General features: G+C 47.9%; 2 protein-coding genes across 4 annotated transcripts; one reads left to right on the plus strand and one right to left on the minus strand.

Moving 5' to 3' along the window:
* The first annotated feature begins 49 nt into the window (after window positions 1-49).
* On the plus strand, window positions 50-4,607 carry fkrp (fukutin related protein). Of its 3 annotated transcripts, none has more exons than XM_064301130.1 (2): window positions 50-208; window positions 1,242-4,607. In XM_064301130.1, the coding sequence occupies exon 2, from the start codon at window positions 1,720-1,722 to the stop codon at window positions 3,325-3,327; it is 1,608 nt and encodes a 535-aa protein (XP_064157200.1). In that variant the 5' UTR covers window positions 50-208; window positions 1,242-1,719; the 3' UTR covers window positions 3,328-4,607. The 3 variants fall into 3 exon arrangements, with proteins under 3 accessions (XP_064157200.1, XP_064157201.1, XP_064157202.1); XM_064301131.1 differs by having other exon boundaries at window positions 62-194; XM_064301132.1 differs by having other exon boundaries at window positions 75-238.
* Window positions 4,608-7,005: 2,398 nt separating this feature from the next.
* slc1a5 (solute carrier family 1 member 5) lies at window positions 7,006-22,228 on the minus strand. The gene is made up of 8 exons (XM_064301129.1): window positions 21,510-22,228; window positions 14,249-14,291; window positions 13,617-13,700; window positions 12,921-13,087; window positions 12,301-12,534; window positions 11,658-11,852; window positions 10,821-10,955; window positions 7,006-10,400 (listed from the first exon to the last, which is right to left on the minus strand). Exons 1-8 carry the CDS (start codon window positions 22,061-22,063, stop codon window positions 10,169-10,171), a joined length of 1,644 nt encoding a protein of 547 aa, XP_064157199.1. The 5' UTR covers window positions 22,064-22,228; the 3' UTR covers window positions 7,006-10,168.
* Window positions 22,229-23,413: the final 1,185 nt, after the last annotated feature.

Genomic DNA, 23,413 nt, shown 5'->3' on the forward strand with positions numbered 1-23,413 from the left:
GTAGGGATGTGTTACCAGCTGTAACCAGGGCGGTAGCTTCCTGCCACATTGTGATCTCACGCGTTTCCTGTGTTCATTTCCGAAGCGGCCAGACTGGGATAAAAAATTGCGGACTGCGCCTTTGGACAAAAATAGAAAGAAACCGAGAGGATATTTGAGAGGAAAGAGCACGTTTTCCTGACTGCTGCGTCAACGTATGGTGTTTTATGTATGTCTTCTGTCTCTATGATAATAACAGGTGCCCCTGTTAATTTTTTGGTAGCTCCCCTTTTGTAGTTAACTGTCTTGTTATAGCATGATATTGCTATCTGGCTAGCAAGCGAGCCATCGGGATGTCTGCATGCAAACAGCACTATTAGCTTTCTCGACAGCTTGCAAGGATCAAAACGTGGTCTGGTTAATGTTTAAAACCCACAATACATGGGTTCCTGTATGTTCAAATTGCAGGTATACAGATGCAAATGCATCTGTCGGAAACGTCAGATTTCTGTTGAATATGTTGCTTTAAAAATACCTGCTTTCAATTGACAACATAGGCCCATTTCCGATATTTTACTGTTAGAAAGGCGAAACATGTATGAGTTGCCAGAAATGACAGGGACGCACCAAAAACACTTTGACATGTAATTTGAACAGTATATATCTTGTGCAAAATGTAATGATTTTTTAAGGGAAAGGGATAAACAGAGTAAACCCATTGAAAACCAAAGTTTAGAGACTGCCCAGTGTATGTTTATTACTTGTATGAATAATATGAGATGTCATAAACATAAATATTATCTGTACAGAGATGTGGTACAGAGTGCTTAACAGACACATATGACAGTTGCTTTCTTGGCATGCATGCAAGCTACTCGTTGATTTGCTGTGACGCATTTAATGTTTCTTTTGCATGCATTTACATTGGCTTTAGACTGTTTTTAGCTTGTGAGCTTCACAAGACTGTTCAGAAGTAGGCTACTGCAACTTGGCATATCAGATCTGGGATTTTAATTTAACTTGTAAACCTCATGCTACATTCTCTAAAGTCTTACTGACTGTCTCCCATAGCCCCATTAGCACTGGAATTAAGGTGTATGTGTGTGTGTGTGTGGGGGGGGGGGGGGGAGGCACTTTAACCTTTTGTAGTGCTTACATGTCCCGGTCCAAAATACACTCAGGTTTTAAGAGTGACACAGACTGTTGTTGACAAGACAACCTGCCTTTTTTCACTTTACCTTCTTACCTTCTCTTCCACCCAGCCGCTCCGGCCTCTGTGACTTCATCAGTGCATGCCGATGGGGTCCTGAGCCGGGGAGTCCAGTGGCCTGCAGGGTGCCCACCCCATTGCCCGATGGAACAGGTGCCCAGCACTTCGGGGCCCAAACAGCCTCGGGGCCAGGAGCAGAAGCGGCGCCCCTGACGCGGCGTTCCTTTAACGATGCGGTGTCCCGGGAACGGCAGAGGGTTTTGGAACGTCGCACGAGGACTCGGAGAGAGGTGCGGAGCCGCTCTTTCTCACTGAGAGCGCCACCTGCTGTTTGCACGGCGCCGTTGGAAACCTCGGCCAAGAGTTTCGGGCCCTGCGTCCGTCTGTCTGGCGCTCTCCTCAGCGCTCAAACTAACTACTGGTGAAGAGTGCCCCGCGCAAGCTGGGGTAAGCTGTGGCCCCCAGCCTGAGAGGTACCCTCGAGCCGGCATCAGCCCCGCGTTCGGCGGAGGGCCTTTGCACGCGGCGCCATGCGGGTGAGTTTCTGCCAGGGCCTCCTGACGGGGGCCATCGCGCTCAACCTGCTCATCCTGTACTACGTGTCCCGCGCCCAGCAGCAGATGATGGAGAAGAGGCGGGACCCGGGGAAGGGCTCCCTGAAAAAGGCGGCCCTCCCCGTGTCGGGGCTAGGGGGCGCCGTGGGGCTGGCGGGCGGGGGCGTGGGGGCGGGAGGGCCCGGGGGCGGGGGCGGTATCGGAAGTGGGCGGAGCCCCCGGGTGACGGTGCTGGTGCGGGACTTTGAGGACTTTGAGAACTACGTGGACGAGGTGGCCCGCTCCTTCCTGCGCCAGCGGCCCGACCTGCCCTTCCTGGCGGTGGCCGACGCCCCGCCCTACCCGCCGCTGGCGCTGCCCGAGGGGGCGCGGCTCCTGGTGCTGGCGCCCAGCCCCGAGCAGCCCCCGCAGGCCCACCGGCCCGAGTTCCACGTGCAGACGGAGTTCGTGCTGCTGGTGCCGGACGGCGTGGAGCTGGACCAGGGCCGGCAGCTGGAGCGGCTGGTCCGGGAGCTGGAGGGCGAGGGCGGCGGGCCCGTGCGGCTGGTGGCGGCGCCGGTGCTGGCCCGCTCGGCCGTCCAGTGCCTCCACCTGCGGGTCAGCCTGCGGGAGTGGACCGCCACCTACGCGCAGGCCGCCTCGGGGAGCAGCGGGAGCGTGTGCAGCGCCCTGCGGGGGGACGCCGTGGTGCTCGTCCGCACCGAGGACCTCTTCAACCTCTCCACCCCCCTGGCCCGCCCCCTGCAGGCCTCCCTCTTCGTCCAGACGTCCCTCCGCGGCTGGAAGGTCAAGCTCCTGGAGGGGCCGTCCTTCTCCGCCAGCCGCCGCCCCCTCTTCAGCTCCGCCCACAACCAGTGGAAGGCGGACTCCCGGCTGCGGGAGGCCACCGCCCGCCTGATGCGCGACTTCGGCATCAAGCGCCTCCTGCACCCCGACGGCAAGGAGCAGTGGTTCGGCTGCGGCAAGGAGACGCCCCGCTGCTTCGGGACGGTGCGCGACGACACCCCCGAGTACCTCTACCTGGACCGCTGGACCCCTCCCTGCTGCCTCCGCGCCCTGCGCGAGACCGCCAAGTACGTCATCGGCATCCTGGAGAGCTCGGGCGTGCGCTACTGGCTGGAGGGGGGCACCCTGCTGGGCGCGGCCCGCCACCAGGACGTCATCCCCTGGGACTACGACGTGGACCTGGGCATCTACCTGGAGGACGTGCCCAACTGCGACTACCTGAAGAACCTGGACGCCGGGTCGCTGGTGGACGCCAACGGCTACGTGTGGGAGCGGGCGGTGGAGGGCGACTTCTACCGGGTGCAGTACAGCGAGGCCAACCACCTGCACGTGGACCTGTGGCCCTTCTACCCGCGCAGCGGCGTCATGACCAAGGACACCTGGACCGAGCACAAGCAGGACGTGGAGTTCCCCGAGCACTTCCTGCTGCCGCTGGTGCCCATGCCCTTCGCCGGCATCACCGCCTACGCCCCCAACAACCACCGGGCCTTCCTGGAGCTCAAGTTCGGCGAGGGCGTGGTCGAGAACCCGCAGTACCCCAACCCTGGCAAAAAGAGGCTGGACAGGAGCCGGCTGTGAGCGGGGCAGAGGTGGGCGTGGTCACGGGTGGAGCAGGGGAACGGCTTAACCAAGCTAGAGTCGATACACTGGAGTGTTAGAAAGCCTCATTACACCGACTGATACGACTGCCTTGTAAAACTGAACTGAACCACTTAAAAGATGAGAAACAAAACTGATGTTATTTATTGGATTTACGTGTCAAGAGCTTCTCTGCTCCACAGATTATTATTTAAAGGAAGGCCCTGAGGGGGGGCAGAAGACTGAGTAATATGTTCTTCCCGCAAGCCGCAGAAAGAAGACAGGGTGGACGTGCGTCAGAAACATCGCAGAGCCCCCGCTTCCACAAAGTGTCCCTCCACCTTCACAGACCTGCTCCCATTGCAGCTGAGCTGTCACTGCTGCACCGAGCCCACGTATCTTATTGTATGAACAAGTGAAGTACACTACCATTCCGATTAACTGTTGCAATGCAGTGCTTCTAGCTTTGCACGAGAGTCAGGATAGCTTCGGCTAACAGTAGAGAATCATAAACAGGTGAGCTCATTTCAGTTCAGGACAAGTCTATTAATGAATGGGATTGTCCAAAATAGACATTTCATTACAGAATGGAGGTAGGGACTTTGGCCTGAATTCTAGCAACATTTATTCTTGTCTTTGACACAATCAGTGTTCATCTTCTCATTCATACACACTCAAAGTCTGACAAGTTAAACAGTCACCAAAAGCTTTGGAAAAAAAAATGGACGATCACCATAATTTCTACGCAAGGTTGAAGGACTTCAGATGTTAAAGATGAGTCCAGAGTAGACCTATGCTTGACTAGCCTGTCTTGTCTTCCTGTTTGTGTGTGGTTTGTCTGTACACTTGAACTAATTAAAAAGGTGTATACACTAATAGACAGGTCTAGCTAGCTCACTTTATCAATGTGAAACATAAAACTTGTGTTACTACTGAGAAACAGTGTAGACAGTGTGTGTTTGTGTGTGTGCTGCACAGTTTCACTTTATTATTTTTTATATGTTGCACAAACCTGTGATACTATACGGTATGGAATAAAGTGTCAATTTTACAGTGAACCAATGGCACTAAAGAAAGGTATGAGGTACTGTTGGACACTGCTTCCATCTTTTCAAAGAGTGAAAAGAGAAATGAAGAAACCCAGGGCACTTCTGTCTTTCCTTCATGTTGTGGTAGCATGTCCATGAAGACTTGCATTCTATCATTGTGTAAAAGGAAGATAAAACAATTTTTTTTAAAGAAAACTACAATCAAAATAAAACATAAGACGTGCCACTATATGCCTGGTGTTTCCTGTCCCTTTCAACATGAATTCAGAGTGTGTGCGAGTCAATTATGTGCGAGTTTAAACACATGTACTCTGACCTGGAGTTGTGCTCTAATGGTGCGTTCGTCCACTCCCACTCCCACTGGTGAGGTGATCATCTCTGAATCGTACAGGGAAATGAAACCCACTCACCGCTCCACAGGGCGACATAGCTCAGGAGGTAAGACCGATTGTCTGGCAGTCGGAGGGTTGCCGGTTCAAACCCCGCCCTGGGCGCGTCGAAGTGTCCTTGAGCAAGACACCTAATCCTTAACTGCTCTGGCGAATGAGAGGCATCAATTGTAAAGCGCTTTGGATAAAAGCGCTATATAAATGCAGTCCATTTACCATTACCCTGCATACACCGTTTTGTGGAAACACCACTAGACACAGCCAGCCAATCAAGAGAGGCAAGCGGTCAGTTCATCTCAATTAAGCGCATAACAACAAAAAAATAATTCTTTCCATTATATGAACTATAAAGAAGGACAACAAAATGGTGTCACATTTAATATTGACAAAGGAAGACTGAATCCATATTATCTTTGGGTTCCTTAATGGGAGAAAAGGGGGAATTTGATTGATGCTTAGCATTTTTTCACCCTGTTAATTCAGCTTTCTAAAGATATTTCAGGTTGAGCTCTCAGCAGATTTAAGGGGCTGTATGTAAAGGAGGAGCCACTGTTGAAAGAATGCTTTCTTGCAGCACAGATAGACTGGGGATGTAAGGAATGGCTTGCTAGGTTGCGTAGGGGAAGCAGAAAGCCTTTGGGTGTTCAAGACCTGGCCTTGATCAGCACTGAGCATTGAATGACCTATAAAATCGGCTGGCAAACTGATGAGTCTACATCGAATGATCGGCCTGTTCTCCTGATCAAATATTCTCAGGTTAAGACCTTGCAAGTCTCAAGCCTTCAAGACCGTGTTTTTCTATGACTTCGGGGTGGACACGGCATCAAGTTGCAGCGTGACTCTTTGTAATTCAACAACACGACCATTAGGTGGCAGTAGACTTTAAAAAATGCCAAATCCTGGCTCAGCGAAACCTCAAACTTAAGTAAATTCTCAGCGCAGTAAATTCCAATAAAACCAATTACCCTTAGTGCAAAACGGACCATAAACAACACTACAGTTGGTCCCACAATCCCTCCTTTAGTATGAACATTTTGACTGTATTCCCATCACATAAAACATTACAGTTATATTGCTGAGAATTAAACTCCCCATAAAAGACAGACTTGTAGAAAGTTCTGGAAAATACCCCGTGCCAAACAAAAAGCCAATATGTTACCGTCTTTTTCAGTGTTTTCTCCATTTAAAAAAAAAAAACAAATCAAAAAGAAGACGTGTTTCTGGCATCTGCCTGTCCCGCGTCTTCTTCTATGGTGTTGATTGGAACTTTTGACGGAACTCACAGGTACATTACCGCCACCTACTGTCCTGGAGTGTGGATGCAAGATGATAGATTGCACAAAATCAGAGAATCTAAGTGTCTGAATGCATGAATTTCCGCATACGGTTCTTATCTCATGTTTGCATATTTAATGCCAGGCCAGCGTTGTGTGTATTTCTTCTCCTTTATTTCCTCATATTGTCCTTATGATTTATTAATCTGAGATTGTCACATGACGTGACCAATTTCAGAGGAAGTCGATGTGTCTGTGCTTACTCTTGGTGCTGGTGACCTATTGTGTTTGTATTCACCCATCCAAGAGGCTGGGATACTAGCGTTTTGAAATTTCATCTGGTAACATAATGAACTGAACTGCTCTGTACAGGAAACATACTTATACAAAGGACCCTTTTTAACTTTGTTCTTCCTGCTCATGTCTCAGTAGGAGATGGAGACCAATGTACACTGGTAAACTGGCCTTGCTCAATCCCACTAGTGTGCTTAAATTCAGTTTTTTTTTTTTTGCGGTGCAGTTTTAGGGAATGTAGGCGATTTCATCGGTCAGTTTATTGGAAATGGTCAAATTCCAACCCTGAGGTCTTTCATTGGCCTTGACTAAGAAATCAGTCCTGAAGGGCTAGGCGATGCCTGGCATTAATTATTAATCAGATTTGTGTTTCTTCCTTAATATTTTGGCTTGGATAGGACGATTGCAAGGTTACACAGGGTAAGCCATGCGTCTCTGAGCTGTGAATCTCGTGCTGTGCACTTAATCGAAGGATGCAGTAGTAATTACTGGTGTTTAATCTGGTAGAGCAAAAAGCATTTCCAGGTAATAACTTAAGTTTGAAAATAAACGTAAGACCCCTTTGATTATAAGCTCTTGCTAAATCTTGCTGGGTATTTGTGTAACTTGTACCTTAAGTAGGAAACTATGAAGAAAATTATTGAGTCATAAAAGAACATGAGAGGAAGTGCATAAATAATAAAAAGATTTTTATTCTACAGCCAGTAAAGAGTGCGCGTTTGGAGGCTGTTCAGTCCGTGTGTCCTCTTTGGCCCTGGTTGTGACGTTCTCGTGTTGTCATGACAACAGCACTCCCTCAAGGGAAGCAACAGCGCAGGTTTACAGACGCGTCGTCAAAGAAACAGGAATAACAGGCTCAACGCACATTGCTGAAATGTTCACTTGCACACCGCCATTCACTTCCCTTAACAGAATTCATGACAGTCTCCTATGAGAACAGAACAGTGTTCGGCAGGAGGGCAGCGCTTGCTCCAGTGAAACTTCTGAATCTTTCGTAAACAGAATTGCTGCTAGCCTGTGCGAGACACCATCCGCTGCCCTCAACCAAGGAACCCGAGCCTTGGAAAGCATGGACGCGAAATGATCATGATTTTGACTCCGCCGGGCTTCAAACCATAAAGAGAAAATGTACGAGTGGACACTTGCGCGCACACACGTACACAGACGTGCACACACGCACGCACGCGCACACACACAGATGCAGAGTAACAGATACGATACAAGATTAACCGTGCTCCTCCGCCGTGTAGACTGCACAAGGTCGCCGCAGGGAATGCCAGGACCGCTGGCAGAGCTCCTTCTGAAACGTGAGATCCCCTCCGTGTTCAAGTGTAAAAACGGGGCCGTGTCTTTAAAGAGGGAATGGACAATAATGCGCTGACAGAACAGACACAGCACACCCCAACGTCGTGTGGCACACACGCATATACAGACACACACACACACATACGCACAGCACGGTCAGCCAGAACAAACAGAAGGTTATCTGAGCACAGCATTAGACAAATACACAGGCCAATATAAAAAAAAGCTACCAAGAGACAAGTAAGCACAACAAAACCACACACAGCTGAATTTGAAAGGAGCCTAATGAAAAAAAAATAGGACTTTTAAAACATTTTTAAAATTCTATCCTTTTAGGGACAGACAACTGATGTGCTGAAGATTCCATTGTGTCGAGGGTATGCACACCTGTGGGTAAATTTCAGATATTCCACTCTGCAAGTAATTAATGGGAGCGTGACTGGAATGGGCAGTACACGTTACCCCTGCAATGTGACATAAGGTGATGAGAGGCCATGTCCCAGGTCAGGTGACGAGGGTCACTTCCTCCCCACAACGGAATGGTTGCTGCCCTCTAGTTTTAGTTTAAGGGCTGGGCGTGGCATGGCAGCTTCATTAGCTACTTTTCCAACAGAAGACTGCCATGACCTAAGGTAGCCTGAAACAATCATCAAACAGCCACCAAGACCATCAGGTAAAGCGATAATGTGATTTGAGCAAGGTCTATTATAATTAGATCATTAAAGAGTAAATTAATCATTTGCACTAGGGAATAGTTCAGGCCCTTCAATGCATGCCCAGGCACGAGTATGACTTGTGCAAATAGCAAACATCTGCCTCCATCTTAATGTGCTTCTCCTCCGAACTCTCCTTCAAGCATTTTCACACAGTCAGCGTGCGTTCATTTTTACACACGCCAGGCATGTTCGCATTGGCCAAGTAGCCCAAAGATAGACACTGACATAATACAGCATAAATCTGAATTCACATGGGAACGTGGCTGTTTTTTCATAGCAGAGTCTGATTGGCTCTGATTCAAAACTTCCATCCTTGCCACAAATTATGACACTTACATTGAGTTCATTTTTGTTGAAACGATGGCCTGAAGGTCTGGTCTTGCCTGTGTGATCTAGGCTAACATTGGTAAGACCACTGACAGTAAATAATGTAATAAAATAAATAGTATGCTAATCCCCTATATATGGCTTTCAGCCAGAAATCCTAGAATGGAACCCGCAGAGGTACATATGGACTTCTGCCTAAAGGTCATCGGGTCATCTCCGTGTCGGTCATCTGATTGGTCGGTATCTCGTCCAATGAGCTTGCTCGTCCTCTTCATAGTGGCCCGCCCATTTCACTCTGAGATCTCGCTTATTCTCAAGTCGCAAGTCATAGCTCAGTAGCGCTGCCCAACTGACGCAGAACATTGCTGCAACGCTGTTGCAACATCTTGGCAACGTTGCAGGCATATTGAGCGTCAGCCGGAAGAAGAACGGGCGCCAGACCCACCTTTAAAAGCCAATATAAAAATGTCACAGACACTAATATACACACCACTTAACAGCCGCATTTTGACAGGTATACCTATGGCAACCAAACCCACGGGCTGATGTCACAACAACACACGTTGCCAGGACCCCCTCAGCCACGTAGATGTAGTTTTTCCTTGCTGTACAAGGGGACAGGTGGCATACTGAGTACATGCGGGAGACACGTGAGGATTTGTGAGAGCGGAGGCTTTTCCAAACGCTGGGAACGACTTCTGCAAACAGTGTCCTCGAGAAGGTGATTAGGCCACAGGTCCAGTTGGCCGTCTCCAACTTGTGCTATTCTTCTGCGTCACAGACCAGTTGAATGTCAGTTAATCACCAGCAGCTGAAGTGCTACACTTCCAGAGTCCAATTGCAGTTGTGAGGAAAACCGAATTCAACAATGCCACGTACTGCCTCAGTAGTGTATAGCTATGTCCGGATACAGTTCAATTAGCAGCTACCCCAAAAAAATCTAGGTTGAAACACATCAACCCTATAGAGATTGCTCTGGACTCTTTTCGAAGGTGTAGGAGTAACCCATATGATGATAACGGAAGAACGTTTGCTGTAGTGAAGTAAGATGAGTATTCCTCTAAAAGCTGCAGAGACGTATGTACAAGGTGCCAGACCTTGCCTCTCTGGCGAGATTTAAAGTCCGAGACCGGGATAGAGAATGACTAAAGACAGGGTCCACCTCTTTAAAAGGAAGAAAGGTACCTTGCGGTAGAGGTGAGAGATTCCATACCACATTACTGGCGACTAATAAATATTGACAGTTAAAAAAATAGAACAGTACACATTCCTTGCCCTCCTCCCCCCCCCCACCCCACCCCACCCCAAAGCCCACCCCCACCCCTCCCTCTCTTGCCCCCCCATCTCAGGCTCCATTGCGATTTTGGTTGGAAAAAGTCAGGAGAGGGGGAGTCCCTCTCCCCAATATCAGTATGTCCTTACAAACAGAGAAGAGATGAAGTGGCGGGGGGGGGGGGAGGAGCAGTGATTATATAGCGCCTTTCCTCCTACATGACTGACTCCTTCTCGCTGGGCCGAGCCGCAGCCAGCGGAGCCCCGTCCTCCAGATCCTCCCTGCTCTTGGCCATGAGGGGCGAGCCCTCCTGGGGGGGCTCCTCCAGCCTGACCTCGCTCAGCTCCGCCCCCTCCTCGCTCTTGGCGGTGCGGTCAACAAAGTACTGCAGCAGCCCCGCCCCGAAGGCGTCACCCTCCACGTTGATGACTGTGCAGGTGCGGTCACTGCAGGGAGAGAGGCAGAGAAACAGGGTGGAGTCAAATACAGGGGGTCAAATACACGGGTATCGCACACACACACACACACACACCACACACACCACACACACACACACCGCATGTACACAGCTACACACGCACACACACAACACACACAACCTTCAAGCACACACACACACACACACACACACACACCACCACCATGTACACAAGCAACAGCACATAGCACACACACACACACAAAGTCCCACGCACACATCATAGACACAATATGCCAAGTGCCGGTCCAAGTTCATAGGAACTGCCTGTCTTGCGAACCATCACTAAAATTAGAGAGCCCTGACCAACTCCTCCACCAACAAAAACTATTGCCCCAGCCACTCAACCCCACCCCACCCCACCCCAAACCGCTCCCCTTTTACTCACACGAGCCAATCCACAGCAAGGATGAGGGAGATGTCGTTGGTGGGCAGACCCACCGCCTCCAGGATGATGGCCAGAGTGAGCACGCCCCCTGCAGGGATCCCTGCCGCTCCCACACTGGACGCTGTAGCTGTCACTCTGCCACGAAAAGGGGCGGGACATTGTCAGCAGTCAGCACTCAGATCACATGCTTCACAACCACCTCTCAACATACAGAAGTACGTTTTAAAGTGACTTGTGTTCAGCATGCTGCAAATCCCTTTAGAGCTATAATCATGTCACATGAATAAGATTTAACACAGAGGCAAATACATTTCATGCTGGAGGCATAGGTTAGAGGTAATATGGCATTTAGGGCTTTTAGCAAATCCGAGGCAAAGTTTCACGCAAATACGTGTTCATATGCATATTTTATAAACATATTCAAAAGGAATCAGTCGTAAAACTTCCAGCCTGGGGCCTTAACAGAGAGCGTGTCGGCACTGTCATGGAGACCGTGGTCGTCCAGAGTCACGTGCATTCCACGAGAGAGTAAACACAAGCTCACGACAAGCTGTACCCACGGCATTACACCAGTGGCCTGCGACCCCGGTCCTGGACAGCCACGGGGTCGGCTGGCCGTGCTTTTGGCCAGCAACCGCTGTTTAAAATCGGCAACGCAGTCAGACTCCAGAGCCCAGGAGAGGAGAGTCAACTGCACGACCAGCTGCTGAAACTGGTTAAGAGTGGGCGCTGAGCAGCAGCTGAGCAGCAACGAGCAGCAGCGGCCGCCGCTGCTCCCCAGGACCGGGGCCGCGAGCGCCCTACGCCACGAGCGGCGGGTTTCCGCCGGCGACTCACAGGATGGTGATGACCTGGATGAAGTTGAGCGAATAGCTGTTGAGCTGGGCGATGAAGACGGCGGCCACACACTGGAAGAGCGCGGCGCCGTCCATGTTGACGGTGGCGCCGATGGGCAGGATGAAGCGGCTGATGTGCTTGGACACGCCGTTCTTCTCCTCCACGCACTTCATCATCAGGGGCAGCGTGGCCGAGCTGCGGGGGGGAGGAGACGCCGTGAGAAGGGGCGGGGAAATGAGGAGGTGAGAAGGAGTGAGACGCGCCATGAGGAAGGGCGGGGACAAGAAGAGGCGAGGGGGAGGAGATGCGTCGCGAGGAGGGGCAAGGGGGAGGAGACTGCACAGGGGGCGGGGACGAGGGGAGGGGCCATGCTAAGACAAGTGGACAGGTGTGAGGGAGGGGTGCTTTATGAAAGACTGCTCCGTTCAGGGGGAGCGAAGACAAGGGGGAGGAGACTGTACGAGGGGTGGGGAAGGGGGAGGAGCCATGGCAAGATGAGCAGACCGGGGTGTGGGGGGCTGTTTTAGGAAGGAACTGGGGGAAGCAGGCGACACGTGAAAGAGGCAGAACAAGAGAAGAGAAGGGAGAGGTGGAGGAGAGCTGGGACAGGATTTGGGACGGAAGCGAGCGCAGAGCACCCTACCTGGAGGAAGTCCCGAAGGCGGTGGCCAGGGCAGTGACCAGGCCCAGGAGGAAGGTGTAGGGGTTCTTGCGTGTGATGATGAAGTAGATGAAGGGCAGGACCAGCAGGCCGTGCACCAAGTGGCCGATCACGCAGCAGGCGATGTACTTCCCCAGGCCGGCGAACAGCGTGGCCACGTTCTCCATCTCCACGATCTTAGCCGCCACCAGGAACATGATACCCAGAGGGGCGTACCTGCGGCCGGGGGAGGGGCGGGGCAATCAGCGAGCGGGACCGAGGAGTACGGGTTCAAGAATAGGCTGTCTCTCTCTGAATCCAGACGCACAAACGCACACGCACACACACACACGTGCACACATGCACAAATACGTACATTTACACAAATCCATAAGAAAATATGCACACACCTATGCTTAAGCACACCACATACATGCACATATGCCCATGCACACGTACAAATCCATATTCAAAACCCCACACACAAGCTGATGCTTATTTGTTAAGGTGGGCGTTGGGGGTAAACAGAGGCCCCAAAGTCTACATGACCAGTTTGGCCTTTGTCACATAAGAGATGTGCATAAGATGGTTATTGTCATCCAGCCACAAAACAAACCACTCACCACATGATCCAGGAGACCAGCACCATGGTGGCCTCGTTGAAGGAGTTGAAGAACTTGATGAGAATCTCGCCCTCCTCGCCCAGCTTCCTCAAGGCCACGCCGAACACGATGGCGAACACCACCAGGCCCAGGATGTTCATCCCGTCCACGTCCTTTCCGACAGGAAGCTGCAGGGGGCACAAGCAGGTCGGTGTGACTGCAAATAACACCCCCTCTCCTCCGCTGACCACAGCTACTTCATTACCACACCAGCCGAGACTTCATTTCCGTTTGGGATGGAGTTCAAATACAAATTGAATTTGAAACCAATTTCCATTTGTTGTGATTTTTATAAAATTGATTTCAAAATTAATTTGAAGATTTCACTTTGACCCTGTCCGATACAGCAGCACAGCTCTGGCTTACATATGAGTAGCACCGCTCTAGTCGCACTATATCTACACCGGCTGCTTCCAGTGCTGCAACATACACTCAGTCACACAGGCACTGGCCAAAGGCCAGGATTGGGGTCAATTCCATTTGAAAACTAATGTTCAATTCATGAAATGAAAAAGTGACCGCAACGTTTTTTTCAATGAGTGAACTGAATTTCAATTCATTTTTTCCTGAATTGACTGAATCCATTTGCTCACATTCTGGCACATTCTATCATCTACGCAGAGAGACACAGGGGAAGACGGGAGGCTCCGCCCTTACCTTCATCACAGAGGTTATCGTCTCATCGCCCGCCTCGCCTGTCACATTCTTCTCCACCTTCACAATTTCATAGCTGGTGGAGTACTGTAAGAGAAAACAGGAGTCATTCACCTTCAGGCCCAATTGCCTCCATTTTATCGCCTCTTCATCAAGTCCCCAGACTGCCCAAGCTGGAATTAAACCCAGGCAAAGCATCCTGTTGGACGCCCAGTGGCAATAATGCAGGGATCAACTGCGAGGGTTTGTCCTCAGCACGTCCAACCAAACGCTTTCCCAAGGTTTCCATTCCAAATATTAATGTGTCCCTTTCGTCCTGATAAGAACCAGAAGAACCTGGAGTTCTTATATATAAGATGAATGCCCTATTACTCTGAATGAACAATATTCTGTTCAACATAAACTTTCATTACCTGCATTATTATCTGCATGTCATCAGAGATTATCGGAATCTCTGAAATACCACAAATACGACTGTGAAATCATATTCCTCTCTTCGGTTTTTTTAATTTAGTTTAGCTGAAATTCAGACTTCCCACACAACACAGCTGAGAAATGCTGGAATTATGTTGATTGTGCGCTTCGGTCAAAACCAGAAAGACGTGATATTCTCAGGAAAAGGTTGAGTGACTCACCGACTGGAATGCAGAGGCCACCAAGTTGGAGGGGAAAATGTTTCTGAAAAAGGAAATTAAGATGTTGGGAACTTTGGTAAACATTTCCATGCGGAGGGTGATTTATGCACTACTCGTTGTGTTTCCTTCCCCTACGGCTGATTCAGGACCAGCATGCTCAGTTATATCCCTAACCCTAACCATTCTGCATGCATGAATAGCGCTGACCCTGGAGCAGTGCTTAGGGGGGTACTCGTTCAAATTTGGATTTGCCTCTTCTTGCATTGCTACGTTGAACTGCTCAGTGGACAACCTTAACCGAAGAGACTCCCACAGCTTTACACACTATCCATTTATAGAGCTGGATATTTTATGGAAAGAAGTTCAAGTTAAGTATATTGCTCAGGAACGCAACAGAAGTGGCGTATGTTTGATTTAAACCCGCAGCCTCTGACTTACAAGGACTGTGCCACACTGGCTTACGGCACAAACCACCACCACCACCCCCCCCCCCCCCCCCCTCCTTTATATCGTCAGTCACACTCGCTCACGAGGAGCTGAAGTCACAAGGTCTCTCATGTGTAAACAGCTGGGACAGTTTAGCCAGATTAAACGTCCCCCGATCCCTTAGACCCCATAGCTCAGTCTCCCAATCCCGCCACTGACTTTGTTAGCGGGCTTGTTTGCCCCAAATCCGTCCTCTACGAACCCAAAATGGCTTTTTGCCTTTTAATAAAGCCCAAATGCTCAGACTTTCCCGTGGAGACACGTTGGCTCCGCCCCCCCCACCTCCCACCGCCAGCCCGGTCTGACCGGTTTTGGAGTAATGGGGGCTTAACGTGCCAAACTGACCAGGCCACATTCATCCATCTGAGTGCTTGTGTATGCGTTCAGTTCGTCTCCCCCGACCCAAATACAAACGTGCTCGCACACACACCGGAAACAGCCAGCACAGCTGACTAAACCGCGAGAGGAGAACGCGCAGCGAGCAGAGAAAACCGACAGGCAGACAACAGCCGCTAAACCAACGCTAAACACGTTAGCACCGTACGCAGAGCAGAGCTGTGCGCATGGGGATGTGAGGAGATGCTGCGGCTATCAGCCCGAGCAAACGCGCCCAGCCCTAATCTGCACCGCGTGTGTTTGCTTATCCCGCGCCGCCAAACACAAACGCCCTGGACTGAAGGTCACCCCGTATCCGGGATGCTGGGACGTGTGTCGGGCTCCGTTACCTCCCCCCCCCCCCCCCGCAGTCCCTAGGGGTGTCTCAGCCAAAGTGACCCTGAGACATAGGGGTGTAGCCTGTTAGCACTGAACAGAGAGTGGGCAGGGCCTGAATGTAGGGGATACAGAGGGTGTGTATTTGACTACCTAAAGGGTACAGTTTGAAGACTGTCATTGGATTTTAACCCAACAACCCTTGATCTTTCTCTAGTGTGCAGGGGGCGGGACATGGGTAAAATAAACAGAAGACCTTAGCTGTACTGGAAGGGCAGAGTCATGGTGACAGGGGTTTCAACACTGAGCACACAGTTGGGTTATTCCAGTATGTCCTATCGAGATAAGGAACTTACTGTAAAATGACTGGGCAGACTTAGCCACACACGCAACAGATTTGCCCTTGGGAGTGGACCGGTGGTCGGCTAGGTAACGGATCCTGTTCCGGGACCTCTTCAGTTTTTCTGACATTCTCAGAATGGTCAGCTGGCTGGGTTTGGGCACGCTGGGAGCTCGAGAGGGAAAAACCCTCCAAAAAAGAGCAACATGACACCGCAGTGTGGGTATGTGTGTGTGTGTGTGTGGGTGTGGGCATGTGTGTGTGTGGGTGTGTGTGTGTGTGGGTGTGGGTATGTGTGTGTGTGGGTGTGGGTGTGTGTGTGTGTGTGTGTGTGTGGGTGTGGGTGTGTGTGTGTGCGTGTGTGTGTGCATGTGCGTGTGTATATATAAATACACACATCCATACAGCACGTGGCCAAAAAGGTGAAAACACAAAAATAAAGATCAACAAGATGGGGCTTGCCTGCCGTTTGCAGCCAGAACAGCTTGTTCCTTAATGCACCAAAACAAAGTAAAGAATCCACCCGTGGCTTGGAATTCTACAGCAGGGCGGCGAAAGCATTCGTCAAAAACAAAGTCGATCAACTTATGCCGTGACGAAGACTCATACTATAGAAGAGGTGCGCTTAAGGTAATGAAAACAGGAGTGCCAATAATTCAGACAACTATCTTTCTGGGAAATAAAATTACTAGTTGCTAAATAAGAATTAGTATTAGTGTAAAATAATATCATTTTCCAGTTTTTTTCCCCCCCCATTACAAATACATGCACGTTTGTTTACTAGTATGTGCATGTCTGTGTGAGCGTGCGTGCGTGCGTGTATGTATGTGCATTTGTGTGTGTGTGTGCGTATCTGTGTGTGTGTATGCATGTGCCTGTGTGCCTGCGTGTGTGTGTTGTGTGTGTGTGTGCGTAAATCTCATTACACGCGCCCGTACTTTGGGCCCAAGCCAGGGCCCAGGCCCCTGAACAATGTTTTGAATGGGCCCATTATAAGAGCCAGGCGCCAGCAGACAGGGGGGCTTTTAATGAGCAGAAAGGGAGGCACGCGCCGCGCGGCTAACGAGCTAGCCCATAGATCAGAGCCAGTCAGGGGGGAGACCTCGCTCAACACGCGCCGCGCGGCTAACGAGCTAGCCCATAGATCAGAGCCAGTCAGGGGGGAGACCTCGCCCAACACGCGCCGCGCGGCTAACGAGCTAGCCCATATATCAGAGCCAGTCGGGGGGAAAGCCTCACGCTGAGGCCCGTAATCCTGAAGCGTCTCGGAGTGGGAGAGCTGGTCTGGGATCAGGCTTGCCCCTACCCACATCCAAAACTTTATTTAAAAAAAAATAATAATAACAAAACCATCACAGGCTAAAAGGCTCAACTGATTTTAGATCAGCGCTCTGACTCTCCGAGGAGGTTTAATGAATGTGGCCCTGGGAGAGAACGGAAACAGAGCCTCAGTCTGACCTGTCCGTCCACCAATCACAAACATTAATATGTCTTCACGACATTAGTCCAAAAGCGAAGACCTCAAACAAAATTCATATTGGCCGACCTGACAGCGCTGTTTCTACTGGTATCTAGGGTGACAACCCTGTGCACTCCTGACTGTATAATGACGGTTTGGGAATGGGTCTGTCCAGTACACATAAAATCAATAAGTTTTTTTTTGTTGTTGTTCTTACTTTTATATATTTACAATGTCCTCCTGTTAACTGCGGTTAGGGACAGGCACGTTCTTCAAAAATGACTGGCATTAAAAATACCTGACTCCAGTGATCACTCCCTGTAATGTGATACTGCAATGCGAGCCCAAACTGGGAACAGTGAAGAGAGAGGATGCCTCCATGCTGTGGCCTACACAGCAGGCATTCTGTGGCTGGCAATTGGTTTCACTGCTCTGAATAACAAGTAACTACCTTAATCCTCAGATCCTTCCACAATCAGTCACTCTCTCTCTCTCTCTCTCTCTCTCTTGCTCTCTCCTCCTCCCCAGCTCTTCTCTCTGTAATTTTATTTTATATACGTTGTTCGCAATATGGCCTGCAACGAAATGCGTCTGAAAAATAAATTAAGTATAATTATACAGGCATTTAATCTTCCTGTCTTTGCCAAGGGGTTTGTTTGAACGGGGCGTGCCGACTTAAAGAGACACACTTGAGGATCCTACAGCACTCAAAGGCCACCCGTTCTGCGTTCGAATCACGCTAATGAGCTCATGCACATGAGCTTAGCCACCAAGTCTGCCTTCATCAGAATGCGGATGCTCATACCCTGCAGCTCTTCCTGGCCCCTCCCTTCCCTCAAAAACGTAAAAGGGAAACCAAAGACCCACCCATTGACGTGGACGTAAAGGCATGATGCCTGTGAATAACAAAGGAGCACCATTCGGGCTTTGTGTCAGACGAAAAGGAAGTCGTGATGTTTGGCGTTTGTACGGCTTGCCGGGAGGGTTCCGTTGTCTCTATGGTAACGAGACACCAAACTCCTGACCGTTTATTTACACGTGTAAACTGTCCAATCGCGGCGAACGGCAAAGTAAGACTGTGTCTGGAGCAGGAACCTACAGGCGTGCGACATTGAGGAAGCGCTGCGCGACACTGTTTTCAGTTGAAAGTACGGCACTTCAAACGCGTTGCGCAACAAAGTGTAAACTAGGCTTGTGCTCATTTATCGGACAACTTCCATTTATCGTCCAGAGCGACTGATAATGTGGGAGAACATAAATAAACAAATCACAGAGCCAGCTTTTCCATGAGAGAAAAGCAAACTGGCTGTGAGCCCACTGCCCATCCTGTGTGGCTGCGCTAACCCCCAGGAGTGTTCTGTGTCTTTTTTTGTGTGTGATTGTGGTTTGGCTCTCTAAATAACATCAGACTAACTACGCTGGAGAGGATGACATTACTGCAAAATCATAGGGAGACAACAAAGAACCACGAAAAGCAACATTATGAGGAGCGGACAGTCACGAAAGGAGCAAACACAGCGGCTGTTCCCTCAATCATCAGTTTGAGATTTTGCCACCAGGAAGACTGAGGTCCCTAACCTGTAAAACAAGTAGAGCCCCCAACAGCTTTGTGCAAAAATCCAGGCAAGACCTCAGAAGCCCTTACTGCACCAAACATAGCGCTAGTGCACCTGCCTAAATGCGCATTGCCTGAGATAATTACCCAGGAGGACCACGCCTCAGCCTCCTCTTCCTTCTGGTCAGAAATAATCAAACCTGAGGTCCATTGTGATGTCATAATCAGCTTAAACAGCTGCCTTCAGTGCTTGCCGATGTGAAATCACCTGCTGTACCGTACAGGGGCCTCCATATGTCAGTGAGTTTTCCCTGTACACACATCGCAAAATGTTCAGTGTAAAATCAACACTGGCACAGTGCTTTTAACTTGAACGGAGTACAAATGGTCCCTTACGGTAGCACAGACTCTGTAAGAGTTGACTGTACACTGAGGATTTTGCTTGCGGGGTCTGAGAAACGCTTTCGTTAAGGCTTGCCAACTGCCACTGCCAGCCTGCAAGAAGCTGCGTCAGTCACACCAATAGGTCAGCGGTATGTGTTCTAAGGAGCAAAACAAACCTGGTATGTCAATATTTACGAAAACACACCTTAAACGTATTGCATGCTGGTGTGTTTGACTTTGTGGTGGAATTGCACAACCAAACGCACGCGTTTTATTCCCGGCAATAAAACCATTTGAACCATGGCCTTCTAAAAGGAAGTAATTACATAAGATATGCCAGACAATTAAGAGATCAGGAAGCTGGTGCTTATAAAAGGCTTATAATTTTTTTTTTTTTTTTTCATGTTCAAGATTCCTCTACAGCTAATCATGCTTAGACAATTGTCCTTCTTAGGTATTCAATCTAAGAGACAGAGAAAAACATGATGCAATTTTAGTAAAACTTGCTAGAGGAAACAGAGGTGGCGTGAGTCAGCCCAACTAAAGTCACGGAGATAATGTGACTTTTCCTGGGTATTTAAGGGTGTCCCCCTTGTGATATGTTCCCCGTTCTCTAAAACGGGTTTTGTCACAAATTTCCGAGAGAAGTGGAAATTCAGACACGTGGAATTTTCCCGCCTTAACCTATGCAAATCGTGTTGGGAGGATATTAAAAACAAACTGAAGACAGACTGTACTGTGGGTACACGGGTGTAATATTTCAGTCTCAAGACTTCCTCAAGAATGCGTGTAACGCCTAAGACCAGCCTACTAGAGGGCAAGAATAGAACAGACAAGAGCAAAAATTAAAATAAAAAAAAATTTGTAGGCTAACAATCCGCTCAACGAATAATTTTTTTTCAACAAAATATGAAAAATAAACATTCGTGATCACAACACGATAACCTGCAAAATTACCGCAGTACTTATGTAAGATTTGGTATAGAAATTACTAGGAAATTGTCATGCAGACTAAGACTAATCCACCAAGTACATTCGTATGTTTGCACATCAAAAGGTAGTTTTTGTATATTTATTTAAATTCATTTTTAGTGTGTTTTCAATTGGATCCAGTTTTGTGTTCAGCGGATATTTTAGATATTTGCGAACTGTGCAAGCTTCTAAAGCGCATTCTTGCTTTACAGGTAGCCTATCTCAAAATATCCTTATTAATAATAATAATAATAATAATAATATAGTTACTACAACTATGTTAAATAACAAAATTATCTTTTGTTACCAAATCTGTTTTCGTGAAATAAATGACATTGGCAAGCTGGCCAGTTTCTGTGTTTTCCCTGTAAAATGTCCGGCCACAGTAATGCAATTCGGGAGTCAGCTGTTATGTTATTTTTTTATTTGATATTTAAATGTTGCCTTCTCGATGCTACGTGATTAAATGCACAAAACCGTTTGTAACGAATAAAGTTAACAGGCTAAAATTAAAAGGTTTCACTGAAACAAGGAAAGGCAGTGCATGCGAATGAATTTATCAGGTCCAAAGATTACTTGAAAGCTGCCCGCCTCTAACTGGCAGCTGATGCAACTGCGAACGAGCTTGCAGAAGGACAATGCTCGGTATGTGCGTGTCAGTTACAATGACACAGAGCGTGCGTTGGCCGGGACGGGCACACGTGGTCACAACAAGCTATGGTAACAAAACGTGGCTTAAGAATATAGCCACCTCCACGATAGACTGTAATATACTGTAACCAATCCTGTGAAATAAGTGTGTAAAGCTGTGTGTAAAACAGTCTAATACTCTTAATGAATGTGGCCCAGGGAGAGAACGGAAACTTTGACATAAAGATGCATTTCAATTCACTGTGTCGGTCCCATCGCAATTCGATTGTCCTTGTCATCTAATAGAATCGACAGCGCACATGTTATCATAAAATAAATCACAAATGTTTTAAATCAGTTTTCCTAACGAGCTGAAGTGTTAAGGACTGTTTATAAATTACACGTTAAACTGCTGTGTCAGTAGATAACATAAAACTATATTTATTTCATTATAATAAAATAAATCTAACCTTCTGTAGTCAATGAGAGGTAACTAGAATGACCACCAGGGTCGTTTATTTGACGAGAATGTAGGCTACTCTCCTTAAGTAAAGAAGCAGGCTACTATTAAAGCAACCTTTTGCTGCATCTTAGGTCTCACATCTAACCGCCACGTCCACGTGTGGCAATTCGGGGTTGCCAGATGCCAATTGTGGATGTATGCCTACTAAGATAATCAGTCCGTTATAACTTGATTTAAAAGAGCATTTTGGGGGTTCCTTACCTTACTAAGTCCAAAAAGGAGTCAATCACTTCTTTGGCCTGTGGGACCCCATCGCTGGCTCCCGCGACAAAGGGCTTTGAAGTGGACAGGACACCTGGTTTAATGATGAACGCCATTATCACCCCGATGGCTGATGCAATTAAAGTTGTCACTAAAAAGAAGAGCATCGCCCAACCGCCCAACTTTCCCAGGGCTTTTGGATCAATGCTGGCCGCTCCAGAAACAAGACTGCATACAACCAAAGGAATGATGATCATTTTAAGCAGGCGTATAAGCAGCTCGCCGGGGAAGCCGAAATATATAATCTGTACCTTACTAAGTTCTGCGTTACGCACCCCAAGTCCGATAAATACGCCAATTATTACTCCGGCCACAGTCAAAATTACCAGTAAATTGGCCATTGCGATTCTTTTCAATTTTTGAGAGAGTGGCTCCGGGGCACTGTTCTTTTTATGGTCGGTGAGCCCGTTTGCCATTGCCGAATTTTGTTCGTCAAGATGCGCGGCGCCGTTGGAAGCCTTCAATTCGTCCTCAATAGCTATTTTTTCTGCCATGGTGATTTCAGTAAATAAAGTAGATTCAAAACACGTAAATTTAAGTTATCTAGATGAGCTTAGATACAATCTGTCTAAAGCCGTAACTTTCGAAAGCAGCTGCCCCGGCGTACAGTGTCTGTATGGTTAGTGCTCCAGTCTCTAGCAGATACACCAGCATATGTTACTTTGCGAACAGGAAAAGGGGTTTGTCTCCATGACGTCAGAGGGCGGTCTACAAGAATGACGCGTAGTGACATGTAATTTTTTCCTCACTATTTTTTTAACGCATTACTTTACAAATATGTAGGAAATTGTTTTTCAGTAACATGTTGTTGTTTTTTTATTTCTTATAATTTGCTGATATGTATTTTGAATTTATTATTAATAACGGTGTTTTAAAACCAAATGGTTATAATATCACCTATCCAAATGTTATAACTCATTTTTTAAATGTTTATTTGTTGTTCTTTAGGTTCAGTTAGGCATATCTAATATCACGTGAACTGAAGAAGGATGCACATATTGGCTACTGCATGAACACGGAATCTGAACCAGCAAAGAAGGAAGGGAAAGGGTTTTTGTGTGCATTCACACAAAGAGCAGTTCTGAGATTAAGGAAACAAAGAGCATTTTAACAAAGAAACCTGGCCTCATAACAAAAATAAATACGCATAAAATTTGAATCATTGCTTATTCTGAATGGGTGTCTTATGAGTGCCTTTTCATGACCTAAAAGAGTTTGGAAAATAGATGGTAATCCATATAAAATATATGGAAATTATATTGTACCATATTCCATTATAATAATTATTATTATTAAAAAAAATATTATTATTATTATTATTATTATTATTATTATTATGTCAACATTTATGCAGTTCATTTTCTTAAATATGATACAAATGCATTTCTTAAAATAAATATAAAAGTAAATAGATTTCAAATGTAAAAATTATTGGTAAGGGTGAACCTGTACCCATTCTCCCAGTAGTGGCAAGGTCTTTTAGTGCAGGGCTCTTTAATGAGGGTAAATAAGTGAAGAAAAACCCACTGAGATGACTACAGTATCGCAAAATCTCATTACCCCTGAGTCAGACAGTATTTCACCTCTAACGTTTCCCACAGTGTTTTACTCGTGCTTCCACAATATGTTGGTAATGTTGGCAAAAACGCGGACGTGAACTTTATATTCTAATGCCCCGCCTCAGTCCAACAGGGAACAACGCAAGCACAACTCACTGTGAGAGGACCAATCAGTGGCCTCCAATTTTTTTTTTTTTGCAGCTTTCCCTTTGGTAAAAAAAGGGGTCGCCTAGGCACCACGTCCCATTCATCTCTCCCAGTCCTCAGCTGAGGAGAGCAGAGAAC

Source organism: Anguilla rostrata, chromosome 12 (assembly GCF_018555375.3).
Source record: "Anguilla rostrata isolate EN2019 chromosome 12, ASM1855537v3, whole genome shotgun sequence".
Lineage (NCBI taxonomy): Eukaryota > Metazoa > Chordata > Actinopteri > Anguilliformes > Anguillidae > Anguilla > Anguilla rostrata.

Excerpts from the sequence above, each read along its gene's own strand:
- fkrp (XM_064301130.1), top strand. The coding sequence starts at position 1,720 with ATGCGGGTGAGTTTCTGCCAGGGCCTCCTGACGGGGGCCATCGCGCTC.
- slc1a5 (XM_064301129.1), bottom strand. The coding sequence starts at position 22,063 with ATGGCAGAAAAAATAGCTATTGAGGACGAATTGAAGGCTTCCAACGGC. Across the intron at positions 13,701-14,248 it reads TGGCCTCTGCATTCCAGTCG|TACTCCACCAGCTATGAAAT; the intron begins GTGAGTCACTCA and ends TTTCTCTTACAG. Across the intron at positions 13,088-13,616 it reads CGATAACCTCTGTGATGAAG|CTTCCTGTCGGAAAGGACGT; the intron begins GTAAGGGCGGAG and ends TGCCCCCTGCAG.